Source organism: Oncorhynchus kisutch, linkage group LG13 (assembly GCF_002021735.2).
Source record: "Oncorhynchus kisutch isolate 150728-3 linkage group LG13, Okis_V2, whole genome shotgun sequence".
NCBI classification, from domain to species: domain Eukaryota; kingdom Metazoa; phylum Chordata; class Actinopteri; order Salmoniformes; family Salmonidae; genus Oncorhynchus; species Oncorhynchus kisutch.
The window spans coordinates 57,280,111-57,293,763 of record NC_034186.2 but is presented as its reverse complement, the minus strand read 5'-3'; the positions used below and the strand labels follow the sequence as shown (position 1 = coordinate 57,293,763).

General features: G+C 45.2%; 1 protein-coding gene across 1 annotated transcript; it reads right to left on the bottom strand.

The window, feature by feature from the left end:
* Positions 1–410: 410 nt before the first annotated feature.
* LOC109901756 (uncharacterized) lies at positions 411–11,249 on the bottom strand. Its single transcript, XM_020497719.2, has 9 exons — positions 11,136–11,249; positions 10,821–10,878; positions 9,634–9,984; positions 8,440–8,706; positions 6,317–6,604; positions 5,822–5,926; positions 5,630–5,688; positions 3,552–5,534; positions 411–2,367 (listed from the first exon to the last, which is right to left on the bottom strand). Exons 2-9 carry the CDS (start codon positions 10,858–10,860, stop codon positions 2,341–2,343), a joined length of 3,120 nt encoding a protein of 1,039 aa, XP_020353308.1. The 5' UTR covers positions 10,861–10,878; positions 11,136–11,249; the 3' UTR covers positions 411–2,340.
* Between the last annotated feature and the right edge of the window lie 2,404 nt (positions 11,250–13,653).

The following is a 13,653-nucleotide window of genomic DNA, read 5'->3' as shown; positions in this document are numbered from 1 at the left end:
GAAAAACCACCACCAAAACCACAGCAAGGGTTACACACACGATGAGCAGCACTGGCTCGTCTGGGTCAGGAGGGCTGGGTGGAGCCACTGTGTGATAAAGAGGAGACACACACACCATTATGAAATGTAATCACAACAGAAATGCAGATTTTGCACATACCTTCCTGTTGCCTTGTGGTTTTGTACACAAATTTATGCTCTAATGTGAAACATAAACAATTACAATTTGCTGCAGTAAACACAGTATATCATGGAAGGAGAGTAAAACAACCACATTAAATGTACATGCAAATTGAGTTCTGGAAAGAAGCCGTATCAGCATATACAGTCGGTCTTCCTACGTGACATATTCCTATCATTTTGGAAGAACAGACAGTCATTTAGCTTTGGAGGATAATTATAAGATGTGTTCTACCATTACTCAACAGTACAAAGTCATTCTACCTTAGCAGTTGTGGAGCAGGGCTGTATTTGATGTACTCACAAGTGGGAGCTGTGCTGAGGGACTGATAGAACAGCAAGCCAGAAACTCCTAATTCCTCCATAACAAGCTGAGGAAACAGACATGCATTTCACTAATGTGGAAAATCAACAGCTCCCTAAGGGAGTCCGCATACTCACAAAAAAATAACAGTATTTTATTCAATTCAATTCTTTCTCACTCACCAAGTGTCAGCACATACAAAACAGGATTCAAAAGTTCAACACAGCTACTCATTTCTCGAAAGGACTTTCTCCTACTCGTAGTCCTGAATGCAGAGGTCAACATATCTTCCTCATTGTTATTGCTTTAAGACATGGCTTGAGATTCAGTAGGCATATTCACTCTATCAATCAACCATGACACATCCACTCAATTCTGCCATGGAATCAGGTGCCCACATTTACAGCAGGAATACTGTAACATGTTTTACAGGAAGGAAAATCTCTGCTGTAAAGCTAAATTACAGTATTAATCTAGCAACTCTGCAAATAATTGTGCTGTAATTAAGAAGGGACATTTTTACAGTGCAGATTCTTCAACTCAAAAACTGTTAAGTAAATGCAATATTCTGGGAATATTTGTAACAGCTGAAGATCAGAATGCCTGGAGGGCAAGATTATTTCAAAAGCAGTTAAGATGATGCCATTAGGTAGGTAACATTATATCAAAATGAATGTCATGTAATACACTGACATACAGTATTTTCCTGTAAATCAAAATGCTTTATTATCATCAACAAAACATATGGGGGCGGCCTAGTCCTGGAAAAAGTATGTTCAATGGAGACCCCTAATCTTTAAAAACCATATTTATCCTCTTTTCTGTATTTTAAAGGAACATATATTTTAGTATAAAACAGCCTCCCTGAGTCACAAAGACACATGTTGCAATAGCAGTCCAACATATTTAGCACGTAACAGAAAAAGAAAAACATTAAATATACATTTTGTTCGAGAGAAAACTAAGATTCTTTCCAATAGAGATCCCTTTTAATGTGCTAATCCCCCCACACAAAAGAGCATCGTAGTCCCAGAGCAAATTGTTTTGCTTTGCTTAGTCGGGGAAAACGTGGCAGCTCAGCAGCCTCTTTGTGCTGACCTCCTCCACGCATGGGCGTTATTATTTTCCGAGTCATTTAAGTCGCATAAAATAACTTAATAAGCGGCCCATCCATTTGTGGGGTCTCCTTCATAGTTAGTTGAGCATTGCTTCTGAAGCCCAGGCGCCGAGGCGAATCCCGTTAATTGAGCGGTGTCAAGAGAAGCATCTGTAAACAGAAAGTCACCACATAAATACTTCCATGGAAATATTAAATAAAGCAAGTCGCAGAGGGGCTTTTTTCCTTCTGAATTTTCACACAGTAGTTCCCAGGGGCCAAGTCCATTCAATTGGAATCAGTCCAGCAAGGGGTCTCTTTTTCTGTCCTTTTTACTGTTTATTCTAGTCACAAGGAGTAACACACACACAGACATGAATGGAAACATTTCAAGTCCTCATTGTTGTGGTCGTGCCTCATTCTCGCTCTGAACACGCTGAATGGGAGAGGCCATTCAGTGTCTCGCCTCAAACAGGCCTTTTTCTCATTACTACTATTTGGTTATATGGTGCTTCAGAAATAACACATCTGTGTGTGTTTTCCAGTGAGTCATTGTCGGTACTGTTGAAAATCAACAGATAACATTCACTTGACAGGCAAGGAGAGTCGACTGCGGGAAGTGTGTGTGTATGTGTGTGTGCGCACGCGCATATGTGTGTTTTTGCTTGGTCTCCATTGCTTTAGAGTGGGTCTCCCATAGTCATCCATGCTTGTGTTTCTCCTCTTGTCAGTTGCTGGTGTGTGTGTCCGTTGGCATCTCTCAGTGTCTAGGCCTCCCTTGGTGGGTCTGGTGTTAGAGAGAAAGAACAAGCCCTTAATTATATACAAGTCATGTTCAACATAGCCACTGACACAATTCTGACACTGAAACACTGGTAAGGTATAGGCAGACAAACACCCAGCCAAACTACCCTGGCTGCATCCCTGCCAAATACTCTTGTCATTACTCCAGTAGACAGATACTTGTCACTCAACAGGAAGTGCAGGCCCCGCTATAAAAGCTGCTTGGCAAGCTTCCCTGTGACTAGGGTTGCAAGGGAGGGTATATTACTGGAAACTTTTGAAGTTTCAACAATTTTATGTAGTTCTTTTGGGTACTTCAGATTATCACAGGTGTCTGTCATTATCTCTGTCCCTCTGTGTGGCCTTATCAAAGATAGAAATATATAAAATAATTAAAGAAGATTTTAAAATACAAAATAAATGACAAAGTAAAACTAGATCCTAAATATAAACCATCATCTCAGTGAAGACCATTGGTGTTTAATATGACTTTCAACATGAAATATCCTTTATATATTTATTTGACCATGTCAATATGTCTTTGTCGTTATTTAATGTAGTGGCGGCATACTGGTGAAAAAAGTAAATCGTTGGAAGAGTTGCAGAGTTAATTGAAAATAATGCCATAGTTGATTAGATGCTTTTTTCATTAATTAGGCTATTTTCTCTTGTACCATATGGTCTATCCACTAGAAACTCATGGACAATATGGACACAAACATAAAAAATAAATACTACATATTAATACATCTTTTTAAAATGACTCAAGTATAAATTACCAAAGTTACCATAGATTACCTGTTACTTACCAAAATTACAGAAGATTACAGTAACTTGGGTAAATTACCGGTAACTCCACACGTGACACACATATTATACACAACACACATTGTGCGTCCCAAATTGCATCCTATTCCCTATGGGCTCTAGTCAAACATAGTGCACTATAAAGGGAATAGGGTTCCATTTGGGATGCTGACTAACTGTCAGTGAGAATGAGAGGTGGGGAAACCAAAGAAACTAAATGCACAGAGAATGACATGACAGAATGAGACAGGCATAATGATCACACATCTGAGACAGAGAGCCATGTGGCGATTAATGAAACATGAAATGGCTAATGAACATATATCAAACATATGGGAACGGTTGGCTCTGATATCAAACACTACTTTGGTGTTTACTTACCTGGTGTGGGTGGGCAGTGTTCCTGTGGGCATGATGAGTATGTTGACCGTGCCTGTGTGTGTTATCAGCGTGCACGTGGTGGCCATTTCCCGAGTGCAGGTTGGCCGGCATGCTAGCACCGGGGTGTCTGTGGGGAGGGTGGGCGTTGTGTTGTCTCTGTGTGGTGTGTACGTTAACCGGGGGCCTGAGAGGGCCAGTGGGGCCCCGGTTTGGGGACTGGTGCTGGGTGCGTTCTCTGGGAATAGTCTGGAACTGAGCCAGAGGGATCACGGGAGGGGGCGTGGGGGGCCGCTGGTGCCCAGGGTTAGGGCCTCGAGCTTGGGTGTTGAGCAGGGCGGCCTGTGTCTGGTGGTTACGGTTGTGAAAAGGGTTCGGGGTCGTCAGTGTGTGCATCTCCAGGGCCGTCTGAGTGAGGCTACTGGGGTTCTGTGTAACAGGCTGTGTTAGTGCACCCCAACCTTGTGTTGCTGTCTGTCTCTGGTCTTGTGTGGGCTGTGGTATCATGTGTGTGTTTCCCCTACCATACTGAATCCCGGTTTGTGTCTGTGGGATGTGATTTGGATTGGCGAGAGCTCGAATGTCAAGTGTCGTGCCTTGGGGCATGGTGGTTATTCGTCCCTGTGGAGCTCCTGGTCCCTGTTGTTGTGTCTGGGGGTTGTGGTAGCTGCGGGAGTCATTTTGTTGCCTGGGGCCAGTCTGGCTTTGAGAAGTGGTCTGAGCTGTGATCTGGGATTGAGCTCTGACATCCTGCCGGGCTCTCTGCCTGGGTGTACCGTGTGCATGGGGACTGATATGCAACTGTGTGTGGCTTGGAGCCCCAGGCTCAGTGTTCGTCCCATGAGTGTGGGGGAGGTTCTGGGTCTGTCTGCCCGCCGTCGGTGCAGCCTTCCTGGGTGTAGATCGGATCTGTGGGGGACTCTGGGTCTGTGCTCCTGGCCCACTCTTCCTGGTGTGTGGTCTGGATCGTCTAGCCTGGGACGGGGACTCAGAGGTGCCATCAGAGGTGTAGTTGCTGTCGGGGGAAGCCTGTACCCTTCTGGGGGGCTCGTTGGGGTACGCCGGGGTGCCCCTCAGACGGTCCCAAGGCATTTGTTGGCGGTGTGAGCTGGCACTTGATGTGGTATGGCTGGCATCACGTGGCACTGAACTGGCCGCTGCTGGGTTGGAGTGTCTAGGCTGGGTATTAGTAGCCTGGGCCATCTGGTAGGTCTGCGTGTTGGCGTTTCGCTGGAAAGTGTGACTTCGACCCCTGTGTGTGTAACCAGTAGGAATAGGACCAGTAGAGACTTGAGGACCAGTGTCTAAGTTACTGTGGTCAACCTGTGAAGGATCACCAGGATATGACAAGCCAATTTGCATCCTGGGATTGGAGTATGACTGTCCAGTCTGTGTGAACGTTTGTGGGTTGATATTTTGAACTTGAAGAGCACGAGCACTGTTGGCTACATTGGTGGCGCTCCTCTGCATTGTACTGTCCTGTGGGCTTGTAAATTGTTGCTGTGACTGTTGGTTGGGTTGTTGACCATCAGTTGGATAGGAATTGAGATTGACGTGAACCGTGGCCACCTGTGCGTTGCTATTTTGCTGGTTGTGTGGCAGTGTGTTAAGGTTAACACCGACCTGAGTAGAACCCGCTTGTATGAGTATGTTTGGATTGTTCGGGTGGTTTTGAGTCATCTGTGGGAAGGTGTCGAGTGTGTTGGCATTCTGAGGTGCAGCAGTGTGTGTGAAAGTGTCGTGGTCCTGCGTGGTGCCATTCTGTGGAAATGAATTGGCATTCGGATGTTGAGCATTGTGTGGGAACCTATTTCTGTTGGCGTGGCCATTGTGTTGGAGTGTGTTAGTGTTGCGTGGCGGTGTGTGTGTGTTATCGTGGCCATCGGGTGGGACAGTGTAGAAGTTGTGAGGGTTTGTGTGTAGCGGTGGGTCTGAGTGACGGCCTCTGCCTAAAGTCTGGGTACCATGTGGAGGGGGTTCAGTGGGCTGAAAGAGAGGGAGAAAGAGAAGAGAAGGAAATACATGAATGGGTTAATTGCTTTCAGAATCCTAATATTCTAGGAAAAAGAAGAGTGTCTTACTGTAAGCATGAGTTCTGGGTGTCTCTTTTGTCCTGTGGCCTCCTTCAGTCTTCGGTCAACTGCAATAAGCAACATTGTCACATACTGCATTCAAACACAGAAACATACGTTTACATGAGCATAGTGTACACAGGTCAATGTGAATGCTTTCAAAGAGTTTACAAGATATTACTGAGACAGACAGACACTCACCTCTCTTCCAGCGCACCAGGAGTACGATGGCTATGACGATTAAGATCAGAGCGACCACACAGCCAATCACTATGCCTGCGACTGCCCCTGCACTGAGGCATGTGCCTGAGAGAGAGAGGGAAGGGGGAGGGGGAGGGAGGCCGAGACAGAAAAAGTGATGAGCAGGGGGATAATTAATAATGATAATGAGTCTGAGACACAGAGCCCAGACAGACAAATGGAAAATAAAGAGTATGATGAAGTGATGTCAGGGGAAGAGAGGTGAGAGAGAATGAGTGGTGGAAATGAAGGGAACATCAGTGAAGACAGCTGAAAGTCATAGAAAAAGAGTTAGATTCTCATTGTGAGAGCATTTAGATTGATCAATCTTTTGCTGATGGGCTAGGCTGGGCCAAAATGTTCCCCTCGCTTCACTCGAAGATGGATGCCGCTGCGCTGTCCAAAACTAACAGTCATCAGAATGAGTCACGTCAGTGTCCGTCCTGCATAACTCACCCACGATGGCCAGGTCCGTCCCCTGCTCCGATGTGGCGCCCGTGATGGCATTGCTAGCCACGCACTTGTATTGGCCGCTCTGGTTGGTGGAGAAGGTCTGGAGGCTGAACACGCCACTGTCCAGTTGGCCAGACGCCACGGGTTCATTGTTGTATTTCCAGGAGAAAGTGGCGGGGGGCAGGGAGTCAGACACGCAGGTGAGTCGGATCGTCTGGCCTACCACTGCATCCGCTCCTACCACACAGTCTACCGGGGAAGCCTTGCTCAGCACGGGGGTGTCGGGACCATCTGGAGGGGATGGGAGGGGGGCGGGGGACATCAACAGACAGACTCACAGACTGTCACAGTAAAGTTTCACCTCAAAATGCATGGGGTCAATATTACTGGGGTTGGGTATGACTAGTGGGCTTCACGAGTCGTTATTGCTAATGCGAATTAGCCCTGTAGCCCTTATAGTGATGTGCTTCTGTGGCTAACAGGCAGTTACATTACTTGGTGTAATGCTAGCTAGTAAAACAACTAGCTCATAGTATTAGCGTTAGCATTTTAGCTGCTGGGTCGTGTACATTAGGCACCAAACAAAAGAAAACAGACTAAAACAAGGAAAGACAACTCTGACTTCTCAAATCAGACACCATTTTTTTTAATGTGTGTGCCCTAATTAACACAACCCTGGACACCAGATAGTGACTCACAGTCAGAGCTGGACCACCACATCTGGGGCCACAGTTTCCCCTGCGATTCTAATGGTGTGGTCTTACAGCTAACCTCATGCTATTCTACACATTCAGCAAGTTTCTTATGTATTTTTTTTTTTTACCCTTATTTTACCAGGTAAGTTGACCGGGGTTTAACAACCCTACTCTTACGTTAAGTGCCATGAGATCTTTAGTGACCACAGAGAGTCAGGACACCCGTTTAACATCCCATCCGAAAGACGGCACCCTACACAGGGCAATGTCCCCAATCACTGCCCGGGTGCATTGGGGTATTATTATACTGAATAAAAATATAAATGCAACATCTATAGTGTCGGTCCCATGTTTCATTAGATGAAATAAATACAAAATCGACACATTTTTCATACTCCGCTCAAGTGTTCAAATGTGTTTACATCCCTGTTAGTGAAATTTCTCCTTTGCCAAGATAATTCATCCACCTGATTAAAGCTGATTAAACAGCATGATCATTACACAGGTGCACTTTTTGCTGGGGGCAATAAAAGGCCACTCTAAAATGTGTAGTTTTGTCACAACACAATTCCACAGATGTCTCAAGTTTTGAGGGTGTAAGTTTTGGCATGCTGACTGCAGGAATGTCCACCAGAGCTGTTGCCAGAGTATTGTGCCAGATAATTGAATGTTCATTTCTCTATCATAAGCTGCCTCCAACATCGTTTTAGAGAATTTGGCAGTACGTCAACTGGCCTCACAACCGCAGACCACGTGTAACCATGCCAACCCAGGACCTCCACATCCAGGGAAAAACGTATTCTGATTGGCTGGGCCTGGCTCCCCACTGGATGGGTCTGGCTCCCAAGTGGGTGTCCTAGCCCACCCATGGCTGCGACCCTGCCCAGTCATGTGAAATCCATAGATTAGAGCCTAATTTCTTAATTTTAATGGACTGATTTCCTTAAATGAACTGTAACTCAGTAAAATTGTTTGAATTGTTGCATTTACATTTTTGTTCATTATATCTTTTTTTTATACCAGATGAAAGGGTGCCTCATACTGGCCCTCCAACACCACTACCAGCAGCATCTGGTCTCCCATCCAGGGACAGACCAGGACCAACCCTGCTTAGCTTCAGAAGCAAGACAGCAGTGGGATGAGGCTTAGAGGAAATTGTGCAGTTACAGTATATAGCTAATCCCATGCTATTCTACACATTTTGCCATTATGAGGCTGAGAGAAAATGTTGCAGTTTTAAAGCTAATTTCAGGTTAATTACAATTCTACATATTTTGCAATAGTTTATCACGTGCTCATATGCTATCTAATTGCCTCTGGATTACCCCTGCGTGCCAAATCGGTAATCCAGCCCTGCTCACTTGTGAGAATGTGTGGGAGTCTAATTAGCTTATGTTATTGGCATTAGCAGCTGAGCATGCAATTACTCACAGTAAACTGTGAGGGTCTTTGAGGCGGTCTGAGCGCTGACGAGGTTAGAGACGGTGCAGGAGTAGAGCCCGGCATCTTCCCTCCTGGCCGGGTTGATCACCAAGTCGCCCCCTTTGATAGTGACCCTGGAGTTCGAGGTGAGAGCAGAGCCCCCTTTACCCCACAGCACACTGGTCTCTGTCCCCTTGGTCCAGGTACAGCGCACAGACACATTGCCCCCCTCCAGAGCCACTGACGGCACAAACATAGTCACGCCATCCACTGCATCTAGGGTGGGGAGAGAAGAGAAGCAGGGAGACTATAGACTGGGCCTAGATCTGTTTGTGGTGTCTTGCCAACTCCTACAGCCATTGACAACTCTTATGGACATGCCAACTCCTATGGTAATTGTCAACTCCTAGTATGGTCATTGACAACTCCTATATTCATTATCATGCCACAAACTATTCTGGGACCAGGCTTGTGAGATGAATGTAAATACTGGAGTAGTAGACTGATTGGGAGATACACACACAGGGAGAGCTTTTGAATGAGCCATTACTGGGCTTTCACAGTGTGATCACAGACAGAGGGGGAATCAATTCAAGCTTCAAAATAGGCTGAAAAATAGAGGGACGCTTAGTGTTTTCTGCCTAAACTAATTTTGTTTAATGAAAATAATGGAGGGTTGGGAGAAGAAACAATATCCAGACATGGGAGCAGATGGTAAAGGGGCAGACAAAATGCCAATAAGTGCTAAGCCTGGACTGAGAAAATAAAGATAGAAGTGCCATCTGTAACTAAAAACAATAGTAATTACAAACACTAACAGGTCTGGGCAAACAAGTGGCTATAATCACATTACACTTACATGCTCGATTTTCCACCACTGCTAGTCACTTTCCTGTCATATTCCCTCCCATCCTCCTTTATCTCCCTCACTTCCTCCCACCCTCCCTCATTACATCACTCACTACATCCCTCATTCCTTTCCTCCTTCATTATATCACTCCTTTCTTCCCTCCCTCCTTCCTTTCCTCCCTCATTACATCCCTCCTTCCTTTCCTCCCTCATTACATCACTCACTACATATCTCCTACCATCCTCCCTCATTACATCCCTCCTTCCTTTCCTCCCTCACTACATATCTCCTTCCTTCCTCCCTCATTACATCTCTCACTACATCCCTCCTTCCTTTCCTCCCACCCTCCTTACCGAACACCCTGAGCTGTATGGACCTGGTGTTTTGGGCCAGGCCCGTGGTGGGCAAGGGGTCCACCATCACTGTGTAGTTCCCCGCGTCTCTGAGCTGGGCACTGCTGATACGGAGCTGGGTGGCTGTGATGGTGACCCTGCCCTGGTACTGGGTCACAGTGTTGAGCACCGCACTGCCCCCCACCCACAGCCCCAGGGGGGTCACCCCACCTGGGTACCCCCATGTGATGGAAAACACCTGGAACACTGTGACCACCGTGAAGACCGCATCAGTGCCAGTCTGCACCAGGACTGGATCTGATTTAAACTGGATTGAGACCAGGTCCTGGGAGAGAGCGACGGAGAGGAAGACTAGAGGGTAGGAGAGGGGGGAGAAGAAAGGAATACACTGCTTATCACTCATTTACCTGTTTACTTTCTACCAGTGATTATGACAGGTTGTAATAACACTGGTATGAGAGAGTTTGAGGGGTATATAGTTGGGGGAATTATCTAAACACTTTACAAGCATATAAAAGGCCCCACAAGTCTTCAGCAGATGAATTATACTAAATCAAATGAATATGCTCCTGATCAGTCATGGTGAATTGACTTTACAAGGTGTGCATGAGAAGGACAAAAATTGAGATGAATTGCACCGAGGTTCCCTCGTTGATCATTTGCCGTAAAACAGCAGCACACGTTTAAAGCATTGTTAAAAACCATACAGTGTTTAACTGACTTCAGTTGAGGTGGACACTGGAAAGAGTAAGTATGTATGGGATTCAGAGACTGTGTCCCAAATGGCACCCTGATCCCTTTGTAGTACACTACATAGCGCTCCGATCAGGGCCCATAGGGCTCAGCAGGGCTGATAAGCCATTGGACATTGTGTATTAGGATATCACACACCCTGACAAAGGTTGTTAAGCCAAAACTTTGGTTGAATAAATTCACAAGAAGGAGAGACGAGTGTGTGACTTTATTTTTCATTTATGCAACAGAACACACGGACTAAGAATGCAGCTGAGCTGGGGAGGAGTCATTGTTTCTGTCACCTTGGAATTTCCCAAATAAAAATGTAGAGCTACTCCTCCAACATTTTAAAAATACACACCATCAGCATTATTTTCAGCTTGAGGTAGGGTACTCACTGAAGTCAACATTGAAGCCCCTGTCAGAAAATTGAGGGAGGAGAGATGGCTTACCTGCCAATGACAGAACTACGGGAAGCAGGTGTAGGTTCATCACATCAGTCAGGATAGCCTGTGGAGTATTTTTGACTCAGACTCAAATCACAACTAAATTAAAGTGAATGAAATGTGTCTGTTTAAGACTTATTAAAACACAGAAAGAAAGAAACCCAGGCTGTGTTCTTCTGAAAACACAAATAGGATATGCTAGTAGCTTAGCGTGCTAGCATTCTAAACCAGACAGAGTACATAGGGTTAATCTATTGTGAATAAACTCACTTTCACTTAATTAAAAACATGTCTTGAAAGATTTTCAATGTCAACACTTACGACAGACTTTTCTCTCTTCTCTCATGTTTCAGTTGTAAAAGCCATAAGCAGATTTTTGACAAAACCAGTTTGTTTATGTGTGAAAGGTTTCAGTTCCTGTTTCTCCACTCTCACCTGTCTCCACAGGTGTATTCATTAGTTGACACCTTAGTAAAACCTCTTGCAACGGAAAACGTTGAGCAATAAAAACAAACGTTTCTTATAGGACAAATTCAGATAGGTCCCTCCCTGTTTCACCCTTTTTCTTCTGTGTGGTTCCTAGTGAATACACCCCTGTCTTGCAGACACACCTGTCCTCTTAAAGGGATCGTTCGCCTCAATTACTTGAAAGCAGCATTGTGAGCCTATGGGCCGAGAGAGCACGCAATCCATGCTGGGTTTGTTTATTTAAGCACACCAGCTACAAACATTAGTAGCCGATGACACCAATTAGTTTCCATTCAAAATCACAACCATATCCTGCTGTTCTTTCTCAGTTGATGCTTGTGGGAAAACTTAACATTTTTTAATTCAAGAGCAAGTTGTATCTGTGTTGAATATTTATCACATGCTCCACTTATAACAGTGGGGAGCTGAATTTCTTTTGAGTGATTTGATTGTGAAAATACGAATGTGCTAGTGCTGCCCTTTAGCAGAGACAGGGAATGATCAAACTCGCAAGCGCATATTGTAGACTGTGTGGAAAATGTATTTACCTATTAAAGCTCAAAATGATTAATAAAATAAAAACATACATTGTATAAAAAGCTTCAGTTCTATCAATTATATCTATTTAAAAACATCCAGAGAAATTAGCTCTCAAAAAAATGGACTAAAGTAAAAAGTGTATTTTTTGTCTTAGTTTTTCTTTTCTTCCAGTGGAATGTTACTTAGTAGAACTGTTGACCTTATGGTCAAAAATGCATTGTAGTCCCATGAGAAAGATAAATTCATTAACAAGCTCTATAAGGGAGAGCTGGAAGAGGAAAACAGCCGGCAGTAAAAGGAGCATGCACATGTTCGCATCCCAAGGGAGCCAAAGCATGGGCGGGACACAAAGCATCATTACGATTATAGCTGCATCAGTGAAATTAACACAGTCTGTCACAGCAAAGTGAAAAGGTTTTCTTCCTGAATAAATGAAAGAATGGAGCTCTTGATTATGCCTAGTAGCCACGTCTTAATTATTGTTTCTGTGCATTCTTTCTGCACCAATCTACTGGTAGTAGATACACAACTTCAGGCCCGTCGCTACTGTACATATGACACAGGCAAGTCAGTTAAGAACAAATTCTTATTTACAATGACGGCCTTCCCCCGGCCAAACCGTAAATGTGTGCCGCCCTATGGGACCCCGAATCACGTCCGGTTGTGGTACAGCCTGGAATGCCTCTAGCACTGAGATTCGGTGCTTTAGACCGATGCGCCACTCGGGAGCTTGTGAAATGCCCAGATAGCTGCTCAACTAGTGGCAGTAGTCACTGCCCAGCTCCCTGAACCGACACTACATGGTCAAAAGTATCTTGAACATCTAACATCTGCTTGTTGAACATCTAATTCCAAAATCACTGGCATTAATATGGAGTTGGTCAACCCTTCGCTGATATAACAGCCTACACTCATCTGAGGATGCTTTCCATTAGATGTTGGAACATTGCTGCAGGGACTTGCTTCCATTCAGCCACAAGAGCATTAGTGAGGTCGGGCACTGATGTTGAGCAATTAGGACTGACTCGCAGTCGGCGTTCCAATTCATCCCAAAGGTGTTCGAGGGGGTTGAGGTCAGGGCTCTGCGCAGGCAAGTCAAGTTCTTCCACATCGATCTCAACAAACCATTTCTGTTTGGACCTCGCTTTGTGCATGTCATACTGAAACAGGAAAGGGCCATCCCCAAACTGTTGCCACAAAGTTGGAAACACAGAATAGTCTAGAATGCCATTGTATGCTGTAGCGTTAAGATTTCCCTTCACTGGAACTAAGGGGCCTAGCCCGAACTATGAAAAACAGCCGTAGACCATTATTTCTCCTCCACCTAACTTTACAGTTGGCACTATGCATTCGCGCTGGTAGCGTTCACCTGGCATCCTCCAAACCCAGATTTGTCCATCGGACAGCCAAATGGTGAAGCACGAGTCAACACTCCAGATAACGCGTTTCCATTTCTGGCCATGGAAACCCAGCGAACAGTTCTTGTGCTGAAGTTGCTTGTAGAGGTAGTTTGGAACTAGTGAGTGTTGCAACCGAGGACAGACGCTACACACTTCAGCACTTGGCGGTCTCGTTCTGTGAGCTTCTGTGGCCTACCACTTCGCAGCTGAGCCACTGTTGCTCCTAGACATCTGAATGAGACAAGATCTGATCACACAGTGGGCTCAGAGAGTGTTGAAGACCAGGATAAATCTATCCTGAGTTGCACCTCTTCCACCATGCCCATAATCCCATATGACCAGCCAACATCCCCCCATTACTAGCCTCACAGTTAAGCCAGGGAAAGCTAGTGTTGGACTTTGTGACAGCACAATGAGTAGAGAGCCTGGAC

What these genes read in the sequence shown, in the direction of transcription:
- LOC109901756 (XM_020497719.2), bottom strand. Translation starts at nt 10,860, where the DNA reads ATGAACCTACACCTGCTTCCCGTAGTTCTGTCATTGGCAG. An exon ending in CGTAGTTCTGTCATTGGCAG is followed by an intron (nt 9,985 to 10,820) that starts GTAAGCCATCTC and finishes CCTACCCTCTAG; the next exon opens with TCTTCCTCTCCGTCGCTCTC. An exon ending in CATACAGCTCAGGGTGTTCG is followed by an intron (nt 8,707 to 9,633) that starts GTAAGGAGGGTG and finishes TCCCCACCCTAG; the next exon opens with ATGCAGTGGATGGCGTGACT.